The following is a 17482-nucleotide window of genomic DNA, read 5'->3' as shown; positions in this document are numbered from 1 at the left end:
TTGAAACTGATCTCTCTCCAAAGTGCACATGGAAGATGTTGTCTTTGCACTTCGCAAAATGAGAAAAATGGAGCATTCATTTTTGGCTTTGATCCACTTTTGTTTCAGATGGAAGGGTACATCCACAACAAAATATGAGGGTCGGAAGCATCTTCTGTCAAGAAAACACAAACCATCTTTGATTAAAGGGACAAAGTTGGTGAACACTGATCAGCACACCATATCTCTCAACTCTTTGGCTGGAAAAGCACGGCCAGATCTGTCAGGGGATCGCACATCGTTATCGCCCGCAAAACCATCCTCAAATGGCATTTTAAGGAAAAGCCCTCCTGATGGATCAAACCTCCAGGCGCCAAAGGCTGGCGTGTGTATGTGGCAGGCGTTTGGCCGTCTCTGGTTGATAGATAGGCACTGAAATTTTTGCCTTGATGGCTAAGATTTTTGATGCAAATTTTCCCCCCAACGGAATGGGGTGTGTTTTGATTCCTCCTTTCTGTCAGCCCCAAAAATAAAATTAACTTAATGATGAACTGGGAAGTGGGCAGATTCCCGCCAATCAGTTTATGAACAGGGACTGAAACAAAATACTATTGATAAAAATAGGGAAAAAGAAAGCAAGCAAGTAAATGGGATGAAGTATTCTTGAGAGATGCAAAACTGGTTCACAACGACAGAGGTAGTTTTCAAATGATGGAGCCCGAGTAAGCAAGCTACTTAGAGATGTTGCTCCTGTGAAAAGATTCATGTAACAATGGAAAGGTGCATGGGTTGATTCCTCCATGTTATTAAAAACTGCCAAGTAGAGTGAGTATGTCCTTTCAGATACTTGTAATCATTCATATGAAGGCCTCTACTTTCTCTTCCCAACCTTCGTGATCAAGAGCGCTATTTAACTACAACTGCCCGCCATATGCCTTTTCTGGAAACCTTTCGTCTTTCCCACAGGCAGCAACAAGCAGCAACAACCTGAGCATGCTTCCGAGACTTCAGAGCGTCAAGGTGAAGATGCATCTAAGACAAGCACGAAACTTCAAGCACCTCGGCCTTTCATATATTCGGAACTTTCAGCAGAATTTAATCGACCGCGTTATTTATCTGATGGATATGGGTACCCTGATGGCCAGATGCCCTCGACGCCAAATAATATTGGGGAGATATTTAATTGAACGATTGGCTCAGCCCCGGCCTTTTCACACTCTCCCATAAAAGTTCTCTGATGGAGGTTTTAGAAAATTTAAACGAGCAGATGCACACACACACACTCACTCACTCACATCTAAAAAGAAGCCTGTCGCATTCTCAGTGATTCCATATCTGGACAGCGATATCGGAAACCCTAAATGTGTTGGAGGGGACTACCTATTCAGAAATCTTGCCCCCCTTGACTGATGGAACACTGGTTTCGGTCAAACCAGACCACTTCCTATGGCGCGCGTCCCGAACAGCTTGATCGTGAGATCCGTGAAGATCCTAGCCATCATATTGTCCTGTCAACTCAGGATGACCTGCCAATGGCTCTGAACTTCTTTTTGGAGGCTAAAAGTCCTGATGGATCCCTTGCTGTTGCTACACGACAAGCATGTTATAATGGCGCACTGGGAGCGTGCGGCATGCATCCTCTACAATCTTACCAGCAACACGGACGGACCTTCGATAACAATGCTTACACGATGTCAGTGATTTATCGTGGTGGTATACTCAAGCTATACACTATCTTGTCAGCGAGTCTGGGAGATCAGAATCGACCCCGGGGCTTTGTGACCAGACTCAATGCTTGGGGCATGACTAGGAACTTTGGAGACCTTTTCGACAAGGAGCATCGACATACCGAATTGCTTGAGACTGCGCAAACGAACATAGGGGTGAATTTATAATAATGGTTCGTCTATTTCAGAGCAACAGACAACTTCTGATTTAACGTCCACCCCTGGATGATTCTGATGGGTTCAACCGAGCCCGGTGAATATGCCCAATGAAGCCTTGCGGCTCCAGTTGAATGTGGAGAAGAAGTACCTTGGGGAAATCCCAAAACGACGGAGATCCGCGCCGGCGAGTCCCTTGGTACAGCCGGTGATGCAGCCAGCCAAACTGGTGATAAGGCCCACAGGCTTCCAAACTGAAGCCATGTACATAAATATGGTTCTACAACCAGTACCTGATTCTGTGCTGTGAATTATTACACCCACTTTTCATATCATTCGTCAAGCTAATTTCTGTTTGAAATTATATAATCGTTCTTGATCTCTTCAGTCCCGGTGCTGAGGGTCTCCATGCGGGAGAGTGTCATGTGCGGCCCTGCCAAACCTTTGTAAATGCTAAGACAAAGGGCCACTCTGCTGGGAGCCAGTTGTACTGGGCAGAAACCGCAAGGGTTGCTTCCAATGATATCCGCTTCTTCCATGGAGATGACCAGAACAAAGTCCCAACGAGCCGTTCCGTAACGAGCAGTCAATAGGCCAGTGACCTGCATGGAAAAGGAGAGGTTCCCCGCTTATTTTTAGGCGGCTACGGGACCCTAAATGCTTCTTCAGTGGAATCTTTTTTGGGTGGTTAAGGGTGAACTCCATGGAGGAAGGGTAGTTGGAAGGGCTGGCTACCATCGCAAGAGCTCGCCAGGCATACCACATATCAACAAGCATAACAGACATGGACCATCCCTGTTCTGCCTCTCAGGTGAGTGCACACCGCTTCGTCTAAGAGATAGGGCCCTTCTTAGTGAACCTCAAAAGACAGAACCATTTTGCAGGCGAAGAGTATGTGGAAAGCAACGAAGCCCAGGATGCGCCGTGTGCGAAGCGAAAAAGAGACGATCATTCGGAAACGGGCAATCAAGCCATCTCTTATTTAAAAAGCGAAAACTACGGCACATTAAACTTAACTCTGAGGCGACCAGAAAGAAGAATAAGACCGTACCTCTTTCCGACCTACCTACCTATGTATGTGATATTTGATGAGTTCGAGTTTATTGAAGATGTACCGAGTCTCAGTCGTCTGGCGAGTCGATCTCTCTTTGAGATAGGTCAAAAGCATATCGAGAATTACGTTATATCGTGCTTGGCTCCGTTGGCAGATAAGCAGATTTGTTGCGTCGGAGACTATGTGGAGATGAACGATCAGCCGTCAGTCACCCAAGAAAAAAGACGATCAATCCACATTGGGCGCTTTTTGAGTATACGGATTGAGACGTTCATAATGGCCCTGACTCCAAAAACGAAACTAGCCTTGTACGAGTGTCCGGTCAACCTCTCTACTGAGAGCAAAATGTGGTAGAATGATGAAACTTGTGTTTTGCAGATTCTAGTTCCAGAGTCCTGGCAGGGACTCAGAGTGGACTCTGGTTACGAGTTTCACGTACAAACACCAAGAGTGAACAAACAACATTTATTTCTTCCCACCCGTATTTTCCACTCTCATCCTTCTCGTTCTGACTACTCGCCTTCTCTGGGGAACCAAGAGAAACTCCATCCTATTTAACCTCCTCCATGTCCATGTCCATGTCCATATCGTTGTCCTCGTCTTCATCTTCATCTTCATCATCATCCTCCTCCACTCCATCTTTGCCACGCAATCTTCTCACGGCGTTGCCCGTGATTATCCCCTGGAACACATGAACATACTCATCATAATCCTTATTCCCAGAGCCGTGCTTTCCAAAACCCATCGCATACGCCAACAGTCTATCCGACAGGCCCCCCTCCCCCCCCTTTTTCAATCTGAAACGTCCAGCACGCGTCTGCAGCATCATCGTCTTCGGCAAATAAGAGTTGGTTATAGAAGTTAAATGTATATTAAGTTGCTGCTACCCAGGACGAAGAAAAGAACGCTTCTTGCAGCGATGCCAATTTTTCTTCGACCTAGCATGCAAATAAAGCACCATAGACGAATATTCAAAGCTGAAGAAAAGAAAAAAAAGAAGTAGAAACATGAAAGGTGAAAGAAAGCTACTCTCTGAGGTGTTACTAGTAAACAAAGAAAGTCCTGCTCTACGGCCATTTACTCAACCGATGCCACGAAACTGATGACAACACCAACGCGTTCGAATTCTTTCACTTCCAACACATTCACAATGCCAAATGAGGTTTTAACCGAGCTTGCGATTGAAGATTTGAGGGGTCAAAAGCTCTTAAGAGTTATACTGCTACTGCCAAAATATATTCAGTTAGCAAAGAAACCCTACTTCAGCAGCATAGATATGTTTAAATCTCATATAATGAAACTGCCATTTGACACGAGTAGAAAAGCTCATGAACTCGCAGAAGAGCTACTGCTGCTTCATATTGAAGAACTTGCAGGTCATGACTTTGCTTCTCCTCAGATTATTCAAAATCTCATAAAGAGACCACTAAAGAGTTAATGTAGTGGGACACTTTATTGAGTATCATAAGAGTTAAATTAAATCTCTTCATGCTTGTTACTTGTGAAATTAATCAAAAGCATAAAGATTACAGATAATCCAGTCTATTTTAAGCACTATTTTTATTTAGTAATTTGAAATTTTACATGTTCCTTTGTTAATATTTTCTATGATTTTTGATTAATAATTTTGCAGTAATTATAACTAGTTATATTGTTGAATATGAAGATTAAAAATACAATATTAAATTATTAGATATTTACAACTTTTAATAACAAAAAGTCTTTTTAATTACTATTAATCAAATCATCAAATGAATTATATCAGTTAAATTTTTAAATTAAAGCAGATTATTATAGTTTAAAATAATAATCAAGAATTAATCTTTCTACTTACTAAATTATATGTAGATAAATCAACTTTTTTACTTATTTTAAGTTATTAGAAGAAGTTTCATAATATATTAAATATATAATTAAAGAATTTGTATAAAAATAATGTAATTTATTTTACAATCTCTAAAAATATTAAAGTAATAATAACTTTTTTATAATTTTCACTGATTATAATAAATGTTTAATTAATATATTAAAAATTAATCTATTTATAAAAGATATCTTATTTTAATTGATTATTTTTAGTACAAATATAAAATTTATTAAATTTGCAAATAAGAATTATTAAACTTTTCTTAAAACTTTTCTTAAATTTACTTATCAACTGCTTTTTTTAAATATTAAATTATATAGTTTTATAGCATATGTATATTTTATAAAATTAATGAATTACTTTTCAATAAATTTGAACTTATTTAAATAATAAAATAAAGCTTTTTAAAATTTTAAATTCATATTAAAGTAGTTTTTAATAGTTTAGAATATTTTTTATATTTATAATTATTAATATTTATTCATTTATTTACTTCTGAGTATATTTTTTACTAATTTAGAAAAAAGTCAATATCTTTAAATAATTTAACTTTAAATTAAATTATTATACTTATAACTATTTATATATTATGATTTAAATTTTGAAAAGTTCATCTTTAATAAAAGTATCTTTTTAATAGTAGCAAAAACATTATTATTTATATTAATAAGAAGATATTATTAACTACACAAAAATATGACTTTTGCAAGTATTTTATATTTTGAAAAGAAGTAAATTGTCAATATAAAAAAAGTTTAAATCTATTTAATTATAATTATTTTAATTATATATAAATCTTTATATTATCTAAAGTTTAACAGATAATAGAAATTTTTAAAATACTGATCAAAATAAGAGAAAACTACATAATAGATATTAAAAGATTTCAATAAAATATAAAATAAATTTATATAATTGAAAAAGTTTAGTAAAAGATAATTTAAATAATAATTTGCTTAAGTAGTAGCTTATAAGACTTGAACAAAAGAAAAATTAAAAAAAATATAGTAATATAAAACTCAATAAGCTATTAAAGTAATTAAAAAATATAACTTTAAATAAAGAAAAAATTAATCTATACTTTATACATTAAAGTAAAAATTAAATAACACAGTTATATCTATATTAAAATAAATATAAAATCAGATTTATATAAAATTTGTCTTATTAAGTTCTATATAATCTTTTCATCTAGAAAATAGAGTCATTTTGAAACTGTCAAAATAGCTAGATGCTGCTTCTATCATTAGTTTAAAAAACAATTATAATAAGACAGCATTGAGACAGAGTGCCAATAGTGATATCACATAAAGTTAATTATAGAGAAAGCTGAAAGAGTGAGCTTGACTAATTAAAAAAGCAGACAAGTGTATGTTTACAAATAGAAGAGATATCTAGAAATCAAGTGTACAAGCGATTGTATAGAGAACTATTTGTATATATATTTCAGTAACTTTGATATATTGAGAATGAAACATTAATTCTCTGAACAGTGAGTCAGATAGCTATTTATATAAAACTTCTATCAAAGCTTTCATTCTTAAGTAAATATGACTCTCATTAATAATATTACTTTAACTAATTTTTATTTTGTAATTATGAAGGTATTTAAATTTATACTTAAAGCTATGATTTTACTACATAGCTCATTATGCAATAAATCATATTAATCATTCAAATAAATTTATATATATTAAAAAAAAATAATTAAACTGATGATTTGAAATCAACTCATAAGACTATGTCTGTAATTTTTTGATGATCACTCTGCTTTGCAGTCTTGTCATTTTAAAGATTAATAAGAGAAAATTGCTTCTTCTAACTTAGTTAGCTATTTAATTATATAATTTTTGTGAAACTGATTATGTGTGATATACTAATTAACTTAGAACTGAGCTTTGCTTTACTTGTTACATCAGTTTGAAGTAAAGTATAAATCATGTTCATTATTCACAGCTATATTCAAGTATAAATATATATTGATTAAGTGTTTTCATTTTCATCTGTTGAATATATACTGATATTCATTGTCTAGCTAATCTTCATAGTATTATTATTCAATCTGTTTGAGAACTTGTTCATCCTAATGAGCTCTGTATAACAAATAATGTTAGATAAGTAAAAGTTATTTTTAAGAAGCTTAAGAATTTTCTCTATAAATTTTTAGATACTACTTTTTCAGCATAATTGATTTCAACACTTTATATGAAAAGTTTTTAGAATTTGTTCATTCTCTGATATATATCTTGATAATAACAACTTTGTTTTGATATTCTTCTCAATAGCAGAAGTTTTAATACATATGATCTATAAGATCTTTATTTAAAATATTTGACTTACTATTTTTAAAACTTGATATCTATAAAACTATTTAAAATTGTAAATTACTCAGAATATTTATAAAATAATTTTATATGAGTTAATAAAAAATTCAATATAATCTTATAATTAACTACTTAGTAGTTTTAGTAAGTATAAACATATTATTATAGTAAATATCTCAGTTTTTATAAATGTTCAGAACTACTTATATCTGTTTAACTATAAGTTTTAAATTCATAAAAAAGTTATCTTTGAAAGATATATAAATACAAGAAATTTATATAAAAGACTATATATTAAGAGTGTTCTTTGAGCTAAAACTTGAAAGTTAAACTGTTTTTAATTTATGAAGTATGTTTAAAAAATAATTAAGATGGATATTTTGAAATTCAAATAATTAAATTTTATAGTTTTTTAAAATCTGAGCTTATAATTATTAAATAATAAAATTACAAAGTATATATTGTATAAATATACTATATAAAAGATAAAGATTTAGATTTAATTATGTATATTGATAAATTTAATATCTATATAAGATATATATATCTTATATAACTAAGGTACAATATAGTATATATCATCAGAGATAATATAGTATATAGTTTATATCATATATCAAAATAAAATGATTTAACTGGTGCTTTTAACTAACAAGAACTCTGTAGTTTTAGTTAATTAATTAGTTAATGAAATTGTGTTTAGAGAACTTGCAGTGCTATACTAGTTAACTTAATCTTAATTAAGCTTAATTTAACATGTTCATTAGTTTTTATAAGTAATCAATAATCAAGTACAAAATATCTAGTAAATTTTTAATAAATATATTAATTTAAAATGATAATCATTGTTTGAGAAATAAAGAGTTTTTATTTTTCTATTACTTGAAAATTTGCTACTTTATTAAAAAAATGAACTGCTACTTTTATGATTTGCTACTACTTAAAAAATAACTACTATTTTAAAGTAATTGTTGATATTGAAGTAGAAGTTTCTCAAAACTCTTTAATATCATCTATTTTATTTGCTATATATATAGTCAATTTATTTAAAATAAGAGTATACATATAATTGTTAGGGAGCGAATGCGAGCTGCATAAGAAGAAAACTCTCTGCGTTCCTAACTGCTATATAACAAAATACTAAGCTTGATGGGATGAAAGGGGGTGCTAGGGCCTGCCTGGATTATAACCACCCGCATGGTCGCGTGGTCACGTCACGAGTATTAGGCCTAATCGGGCGACCCGCATGATCGTTTGGTCACGTGATATGGATTAGGCCTAATCGAGCACCGGGCCTGGCTCAGTCGGGCGCTGAGCCTAATAATAATAAGGACTTCTAGTGATGTAAATGATATTAATCTTATGATCAGCTTCAAAACTATACAAAATAATTGTAAAAATATAAAAAGAGCTATACAAGAAATTTTTTAAAGAGAAAAAGTGAATCTAATTCAGTTTGACATGAATAAAACTAAACTAATTTATATTTATTCTAGAAGAAATAGAGAAAATAAAACTATTACTCTTCAAGATAAAGTTATAAGATCAAAAAACTTTGTTAGATGACTTGAAGTTTGATTAGACTCAAAGCTTAATTTCAAAGTTCATGTTCAAAAAAGAATGACTCAAACTGAAAGATCTTTAAATAATATAGTTAGACTTTTAATACAGAAAGAGAAGTATTCATTCAAGCTATGAAATAATTAATATAGCTTATATAGCTTCTGTATCAGATTATACAGTAGAGATCTGATGAAAAAAGAAGAAATACTATACAAACTATTTTCAAATGCTATAAAATAAAACTTTAAGGAGAATGTTGAATGCATTTAAAACATTTTTTATTAGAGCTATGAAAAAGAGGTCTTAATTTCATCATCAGCTATTAGATTTAATAAATTCTGCATGAATTATTCTTTAAGAATTATGAAAATAAATGAAAATCATTTAATTTAAATGAGAGTATCTACTTCATGCCCACCAGATATATCTGATAAAGATTTAAATAGAGAAAAATTCTTAAATTGAAATGAAGTCTCTGAAAATTCTAAAAAATCTTATCTTCTCAGCTTTATAGAATATGTGCAATAATTAAAAATCTATTATCAAGCTTAATTTTAATTTTCTATTTGTTTATCATTATTGATTTTCTAATAAAATAAAATTGTTTAAATTTGCTTTTATCATGTTATTTTTAAATTCTATATTATTCTAAAATGAAATCTAATAATTATACGATTTAAATTGCATTTTTTTAATTATTTGATTAAGAAAAATGGAAAAATTCTAGTTTAACTAGATAGATATCATAGCTGATAATTGAATACATTTTAAATGAAGAAGAAAAAAAAGAAAAAGAATAAGAATAATTTTAATTTTAATTATTTATTTATTTATAGAAATAGATATCTTTAAAAAATTAATAATAAAGATAACTATAAAATTTAAAATTTATAATATTAAATCAGTTTAAATTAAGATGAAACTTCTACTTAAAAACTTAATACTCAGAAATTGAAGATATAAACATTTGCTTAGTATAGAAGAATCAAAATCTACTCACTGAAAATATAATATTTTAATAATAATTTGAGTTTCAGATATTTTTTCATAGTGAAATATGTTTTTAAAGCTCAACTGGTTTTTTAAATAGTCAGATTAAATTAATAAATTATAATGAAACAACACTGAGACGGAATATCAATAGTGATATCATATAGAGTTAATTATAGAGAATGCTGAATAGATGAACTTAGTTAAGAAAGCGTACAAGTATATATCAACAGATATAAAAAAAATGTAAGAATTAAAGATGAAGATGATTGTATTGAAAATTATATGTATATTTCAGTAACTCTGATATATTGAGAATGAATCATAACTCTTTGAACAGTAAGTCAGATTGCTATTTATATAAAGAGCTTTTATCAAACTCCTTCTTTTCAAATTTCTTCTTTTCATTGAATGTAATGAGATGCAATCCTATTTGATTAATGCTAATAGAGACTATATCTAACATTTAAACAACATTATCTATTTATATCATGATGAATATTATATTATCAACTTCAAAAATGCATATAGAAAATGAACAGTCTTCTCGGGGTCTAAGTTTTAGTTGCGTAGTCAACTATCTTGACGTACTCAAAGTCATCAGAGCTAGTTCATGACATATCTCAAAAATCAAAAGAGCCATTGCTTCCCTCTCTCAGTACCCACAAGTCTCATTGAGTTTTCTTGAGTTTTGAGGCTGTACCACTTCTGTTGAAGCGGAGTAATTATAGGCTCTCTGCCTGGGCTAGGTAGTGTTTGAGGGGGGTTGGCCCTCATCATCATCTTCATCCTCGCCAATGGAGCAACTTCTATATCCGCTGTCTGCAAACAAGGCAACCAGGGCGGAGACGGGCATTCCTCTTGCTCCTCCTCTCCTTATCGTCAGCTCCTGCCCGACGAGGGTGAGGCGCCATGATCAAGGCAGCCCACAAAGAGCTGGCCGCAGAAAGAGAGGCAGGAATCAGTGTGGGTGAGCGTCAACAATGGCATCCTCCTCTGCAAGGGTGATCAAGCGGGCGATTGCGAGTGAGGGACCACGGAAGTTGTGAGCCACAAAAAGATTGGCTTGTTGGTGTGCGTGGAGGCAAGGGCGGTGGTTGTGGGAATTGTTTTATGTGAGTATTATATGTTTGATATTTGCTCACAAATTTTTGTTTGCAATTCTAAATATGAATTAAATCCAGTATCTATTCTTGCCTCCAGATCTCATATGGTCACCAATAAGATTAAGATAATCGAAGATGTAAAATGAGCTAAACTGAACTAGGCTCTCTTTTTACCCTTGAGTAATGGAACATAAGCACAAACCATAGCCAATATGAAAAAAAAGGGGCTGAGGTGGTAAAAAAAACAAGGCCCCAAAGGTTCCCAAATTGCTACTTGCGGAAAGTTAAATTCTTTCATGAAACCTGTCAGATAACGTAATCTACCACCAGGGCGGATTCTCTGAAAACTATTAAATATTCATGAAGTTAACGACCAACACGCTTAGATATTGAAAATATCAATAAATTATGACTGCAGCGTAGTAGGGCTTACTGGTGAGATATAGCTTCAATCTAAGCTTCAACCTGTATATCAAGCTGCTGAACGCGCTCATGACTCTTTTATGAAGATAGAATGGTATTCTGATCTAGATTAGTATGTCTCTGTGTTTTTTCTTTCATCTTCCACTCATTCTCTGCTTGTAGAATCTTGATTTCTTGATGAAGAAGAAGATTTGTATTCATAGCCATCTGTGCAGTGTTTTCAACATGTTGAAGATAAGATATTTAAGTTACTAGATAGATGTTTCTTCTCATTTATACTTCTCTGCAGGTGATGAACCTTATGATCAAGCTGATGAGTAATCTAAGATGTTTGAAATGCTGAAGATATTGAGTTCTCAGCATTAATGATAATGATGATATTGATATATATAGTTGAAAGATGAATTTTAATAGAGCTCTTTTTATATTTAATAATTTAAACTTTATTTCAATAAAAAATTACTATAAATACTTTTATTAATAAAGACTTTTTTTTTATATATAGATAAATAAAAAAATAGATTTTTATTTTTATTAATATAATTTTTTTTATAATTATCATTTTTTAATTAACTTTTTATATTTATATTTTAATAATTTAATAATATTAATATATAATAGTTAATAAATATAAAATATATAAATAAATATATAAAAATAAATAATTATATTATATTTATAAATATTAATAAATTCTATAATTAAATAATTATTATAATTATTAAAAATAAGTTATTATTTTATATTTACCAAATAGTATTTAAAATATAATTTAAATATTTTTAAGTTTATATATTTTTAATATATTAATAATTTAATTATTAATATTTATATTTATTTTTTAATTTTAAAAAAGTTGATTTTTTATATTAAAATATTTAATATAAAATTTTTCTTTTAATTATTATTAATAAAATAAAATATTGTTTTAATTTTATATATTTAATAATTATAATTTATTTATAATTTTTTACTATATTTAATTATAGTAATAATTTTAAAAAGTATATAAAGTCTTATTTCAAAGTTTATTATATCAAAGTTTTCAATATTATTTTTATAAATTTTATATTTTTAAATAACTTTATATATTATCTTTAATTATTATTTTATAATATTTAAATTTTTTATCTTTATCTATTAATAAAATATATATTAACTATAGTATATATATAGTTGAAAATAATAAATAACTCTAGATATTTAATTGACTCTAAGAATAATGATAGAATTAAAAGTATATACTTAAAGAAAAATAAATTAGTATTAATTTATATATAAACTCTGATCAGATTAAAAAGTCTCACTTATTTGCATTCAGTAATTGCTAAGAACAGATTTCTTTTCAATATTTATCAACTTGTGATTATTTGTATATGTTTTTGGATATGATCTGATACAAGTAAATTCTTTATGCAGAGTAGTTTCAGAAATCTTATATATCTTTGCAGCTTTTATCTTTGATATAACTTTTTTTTGATTTATATGCAGCAATGGCCAACTGTATATGTGATTCTTGAGATAAAGACATTTCGAGTAAAACACATGAAGAAATGAGGTGTTAAAAATAGTTTAAGTTGAATATTTGAAGATTTTCGGAGAGAATCCGCCGCTCAGTGGTATCTGCTATTCGGTAGTTAGTGGATTACGTTACCTAGCTGGAGTTGTTAAGCTAACAGCCGCCATCATCATTGGCCGTTTGAATTTTCTCCTACTGTCATTCTGGGCTATTGGATTTTCGATTTTCTTGGCCCTGGGTGTTTCTATTGGCATTCGCATATTAGCAGGCAACTCTTTGCCTGAACAGGTGGAGAAAATGGTTGCAGGTGAATACAGGTACAGTCATTTTTTGAGCACTTTGACGTTGCAGGATGTTCCAAAATAAAGAATTAACTATCCATAGGGAGGCAAGTTGGGTAGGTGCCTGCGTTGGAAAAGAAATCTCATGTCGACTCATTGTATTTGCTTATTGACCCATATATCGATAACTATTGCACCTCCGAAAAAGCCGAGGAAATCGGTAACTTGTCAACATGTCAAAAACTATTTTGGTGGAGCATAGACACGGGATAGTTACTAATAGAAATGTTGTTTTATGAATAGGCAAGGCACTGATGCTTCGTCATTGAGAACTGACAATTTCCCGAAATCCCAGCAAACTCCAATGACCCAGCTCCATTGGTTTTTTTTTTTTTTTTTTTTTTTTTTTTTTTTTTTTTGGTGGCACCCTTCTGGAAACCGTCTCCAGAATGCTGGTGGTCGAGGAAGTCCGTCCCCAAATGATTTGACAATTGCGTCTGGCTAGGGTCCTGCCAAGGCGCCTGAAGAAGTCTTCCATGGAAGTTTTTTGCCTTCCACAAACACCCTGGCGACTCTTAGGCAAGCTGGTGTTTCTGACGTGCCAATAGGACAGTAAGTAATAATAAAGGGTGTTCCAATCATCTACAACCCTATGTTTGCTGACACCGAGCACTGAGCACTGAGCAGTCGAAGGAACGGGAGGAAAGAAACTCAAAAATTGTAACAAAAAGGAGAATAGATAACCGCGTCAGTCCTCAAATAAGACGGGTGGTTGGAATATTTCCTGGTGTAGCCTTCTGTATCAATCGCTTTTCAGCCACAGCAGGGCAGATGCATGAATGCTGTTGATATTCAGACGTAGGATTGAAAACTTTGTATTTAACTTATCGGTGTCATTCCCTTGGTTTGTCAGCAGCGGATATTTGTGGAGTAGAATACCGGGGATTAAATACAGCAGATATACCGACAGATTATGGGCACAATACAACCCAAGTACATCCACGGGATATAGTGTATGGATAGATACAGTTCTGTAGGCAAACGCACTCTGTACCGTGAGTGTAATATTACTTACCCTAGGTACCGCCCAAACCAGTTCCAAACCAGCACAACCACTGTCTTCATCAGCCTCAACCCTTGAACCTCATCCTCATCTTCATCTGCTCCTCTCACTCACTCACCCTAATTTACCCAACGCCTCACACATCCCCAGACTGGAATTTCTCCTATCCCTCTCCTCTCTTCAATCTTAGTTGCCCCCTCGATTCTGCCTGCTGCTGGTCATCGTGGATTGCTTGCTCCCCAGTCCTCTCCTCTCACCCTGCTGCCAGCCATCCCTGAGCATATCCAGTGGTTGGTGTGGCCATTTGCCCTGTCTGTGCTGTGGTAGAGGGGACGACTCTTCTGTTTACTATATTCAAAGATCTGTCACCTTCGCATCTGGTGCTTCCACCACTGCAACTGCTGGAGTCCCAAGTTCTCCACTCTATCTCATTAACCATTATTCCAGCCAACCACCCTCTCTGCCTCCTGTCCCAGGGCCCCCAATAATAGTGCTATTGGTGCAATCCCAGCTAGGTCGCTTTCTAGTTCCCACATCATTTCTCCCAACCACAACCACAACGGTTACCACAACCCTCCACTGCCTCCTCCCCCGATCGACCATTCGCCAAATTTTGCTCTCCGTTAAACTACCACCCTTCTTCCTATCCATCCTCTTCCCATCCAGTTGACCACCCTCTCTCTATTCTTTGTGGTCTCGTTAATCTACCATGGCGGCCGATTTGAGCGGCGAGCAAATGCAGGCGAAGATCACCGCTGCCCGTCGTGAGGCAGAGGGTCTAAAGGATCGCATCAAGCGCAGGAAAGATGAGCTTGCGGATACCTCTCGTAAGGACTGCTGTCTCTTTTACTCTTCACCCCATCTCCACATATGTTATCACCCACCATGGCATCTATGAACTCCTCTGAATCTCTCTTTACACAACTCTCGTCCATTGAACCCAGCCAAGTCATAAGAGTTTTCTCACTCGTTGGGGCTTTCTCGCACATGTCCACCAGTCATTGGCTCTATCCCCATCCCGAGGTTAAACCCAGGCCATTGGTTAATTAATACTGACATAACATACCTTCCTCATAGTTCGTCAAGTCGCACAGAACAATACGGACCCCCTTCCACGAATTGGAATGAGACCGCGACGGAACTTAAAGGGCCACTTGGCCAAGATCTATGCGATGCACTGGTCGACAGACCGCCGCCATCTGGTTTCTGCCTCTCAAGACGGGAAACTAATCATCTGGGATGCATACACAACAAACAAAGTGCACGCCATCCCCCTAAGATCGTCATGGGTGATGACTTGCGCCTATGCCCCGAGCGGTAACTATGTCGCCTGTGGTGGTCTAGACAACATCTGTTCCATCTATAATCTTTCCTCTCGAGAAGGTCCAACCCGTGTCGCACGAGAATTGTCCGGCCACACCGGTTACCTGTCATGTTGTCGTTTCGTAAATGACCGTCGAATCATCACTTCTTCCGGCGACATGACCTGTATGCTATGGGATATCGAATCGGGGTCGAAAGTCACTGAATTCGCCGATCATCTGGGTGATGTTATGAGCATCAGCATAAACCCGACAAACAACAACGTTTTCGTCTCCGGCGCATGCGATGCCTTTGCTAAACTCTGGGATATCCGCGCTGGGAAGTCGGTACAAACATTCTCCGGTCATGAATCGGATATCAATGCCATCCAGTTCTTCCCTGATGGCAATGCTTTTGGTACCGGATCGGACGACACCACCTGCCGTCTATTCGATATCCGCGCGGATAGAGAACTTAATACATACCAGGTAATATTATTAATTCAAACGCCTCATGACTTAAATTGTCAACATAAAAGTTCGTTGGATAACTGACATGATCTTTTATATTATACGCAGAGTGATCAAGTACTTTGCGGTATTACTTCCGTTGCGTTCTCAGTCTCTGGTCGACTTTTGTTTGCTGGCTACGATGATTATGAGTGCAAGGTAAGTCAACCTATTTATTTGCTATCCCTTTTGTGCGAACCAAACTAATTAATACGTAATCTTTTCAAGGTCTGGGACGTTCTAAGAGGAGAGAAGGTCGGTTCACTGAGTGGCCATGAAAATCGTGTCAGCTGCCTGGGCGTCAGCAACGATGGAATCAGCTTGTGCACAGGATCTTGGGATTCTCTGGTGAGCGTTCAATGATTAGTTCAATTCTACAGTGAAGTTCCCCTTGCTGATATATGGTTTTTTTCCAATCTTCAGCTCAAGGTCTGGGCATGGTAGACTTGGTTTAGGCCAAATTATCGATCGTTGATGGTGGAACTGAACGAACACCCCACACCACCCGCCTTCAATTTTGCAGTTCTCGTACCACACACCCTCCCCCCCTCCCATCGACAAGGAAGTTTTTTCGCCTACAACATTCATATTCCGTATATCCGTTTCTCTCCCACACAAACACCATGATATCCTCGAGGAACTGTGCCATCTACAGGACAGGCATATATAATTGCAAGCATGCTTCTCAAAAATTTAACTACAGGGGGACGGACTCGAGCTTCTCGTCTCTTTCTCACAACAGCCTTCTTACACTCGTAAGGCGACACAGAATAACATCAAACCTATGATGACATGAAGGAAACAAACCTTGTTCCTTAATCCTCGCCATCCCTGCACACCTCTCTGACACTATAACCCCCTTCTTTTGTCCCTTAAGTGTCTTAATTTTCGGAACTAGAAGAAGATGAAAAGAGAGGAGTCAAGATCCTACCTTTTACTTCCTGCTCACAAAAGCTCACGAAACGAAAAGAAAGGCACTAGAGGAATAAAAAATTGAGACTCTTGAGCTGCGAGATATCATTTGGATAATAATCTTTTTGATGGGATTTTCCTTCATTTTTTGTTCTTCACTTCAGTATATCCAAGTACTTAATTTCTGGTTGCCACTTTTTCAGCTTTTGTTGATGTTTTCTGTCTTTTTAAATGGCTCTCTGTTCTCCCCCTTACTGTTTACCTACACATACACCGTTTTACTTTTCTTTATGGTGCTGGTTTCCTTATTTTCCTCCCGTTAATTTTTTATACCTCGGGCTTGGAAAGGATTGTGAGCCTTTATTATTTTCCTTATAGTCTTTTGCTCCGTTGTTTTAAACCCCCATTATCAGGCTATAAGTTTCTTCATTTTTCTTCCCTACTTTCTTTGCTGCCGGGTTTCTCTCTCTCTTTCTCTCTCAAAAATTCTTTTTGGGGATTTCTTCGTCGTTTCTTCCTTGTTTGATTCCTACATTCCGAATTGCCTAGGTGTGTACTACCTTTTTCCCCCTTTTCTTTCTTTCTCTATAGCCATTGGTCCTCATGTACTCCTGATATTTCCTCCTAGGTCCTGTTCTTAACCCCACGTTCTATTTTCCATTATGTTTTCCTTATCTCCACCTATCATTTTATGTCTCACATTTCTT

At 34.3% G+C, this 17482-nt stretch overlaps 4 protein-coding genes across 4 annotated transcripts; 3 read left to right on the top strand and 1 right to left on the bottom strand.

The window, feature by feature from the left end:
* Window positions 1-1388: 1388 nt before the first annotated feature.
* Window positions 1389-2455, top strand: PADG_05623 (uncharacterized protein; the record flags this gene model as incomplete). Its single annotated transcript, XM_010762521.1, has 3 exons — window positions 1389-1862; window positions 1993-2126; window positions 2251-2455. 3 exons carry the CDS (start codon window positions 1389-1391, stop codon window positions 2453-2455), a joined length of 813 nt encoding a protein of 270 aa, XP_010760823.1.
* Window positions 2456-2646: 191 nt separating this feature from the next.
* On the top strand, window positions 2647-3270 carry PADG_11953 (uncharacterized protein; the record flags this gene model as incomplete). Its single annotated transcript, XM_010762867.1, has 2 exons — window positions 2647-2673; window positions 2734-3270. The coding sequence occupies 2 exons, from the start codon at window positions 2647-2649 to the stop codon at window positions 3268-3270; spliced, it is 564 nt and encodes a 187-aa protein (XP_010761169.1).
* Window positions 3271-3466: 196 nt separating this feature from the next.
* On the bottom strand, window positions 3467-3661 carry PADG_05622 (uncharacterized protein; the record flags this gene model as incomplete). The annotated part of the gene is made up of 1 exon (XM_010762520.1): window positions 3467-3661. The coding sequence occupies one exon, from the start codon at window positions 3659-3661 to the stop codon at window positions 3467-3469; it is 195 nt and encodes a 64-aa protein (XP_010760822.1).
* Window positions 3662-14761: 11100 nt separating this feature from the next.
* Window positions 14762-16226, top strand: PADG_05621 (guanine nucleotide-binding protein subunit beta; the record flags this gene model as incomplete). Its single annotated transcript, XM_010762519.1, has 4 exons — window positions 14762-14879; window positions 15130-15842; window positions 15933-16022; window positions 16092-16226. 4 exons carry the CDS (start codon window positions 14762-14764, stop codon window positions 16224-16226), a joined length of 1056 nt encoding a protein of 351 aa, XP_010760821.1.
* Window positions 16227-17482: the final 1256 nt, after the last annotated feature.

This window comes from Paracoccidioides brasiliensis, assembly GCF_000150735.1.
Source record: "Paracoccidioides brasiliensis Pb18 unplaced genomic scaffold supercont2.6, whole genome shotgun sequence".
In the NCBI taxonomy this organism is placed as follows: Eukaryota; Fungi; Ascomycota; class Eurotiomycetes; order Onygenales; family Ajellomycetaceae; genus Paracoccidioides; species Paracoccidioides brasiliensis.
This window is presented reverse-complemented; position numbering and strand designations above follow the sequence as displayed.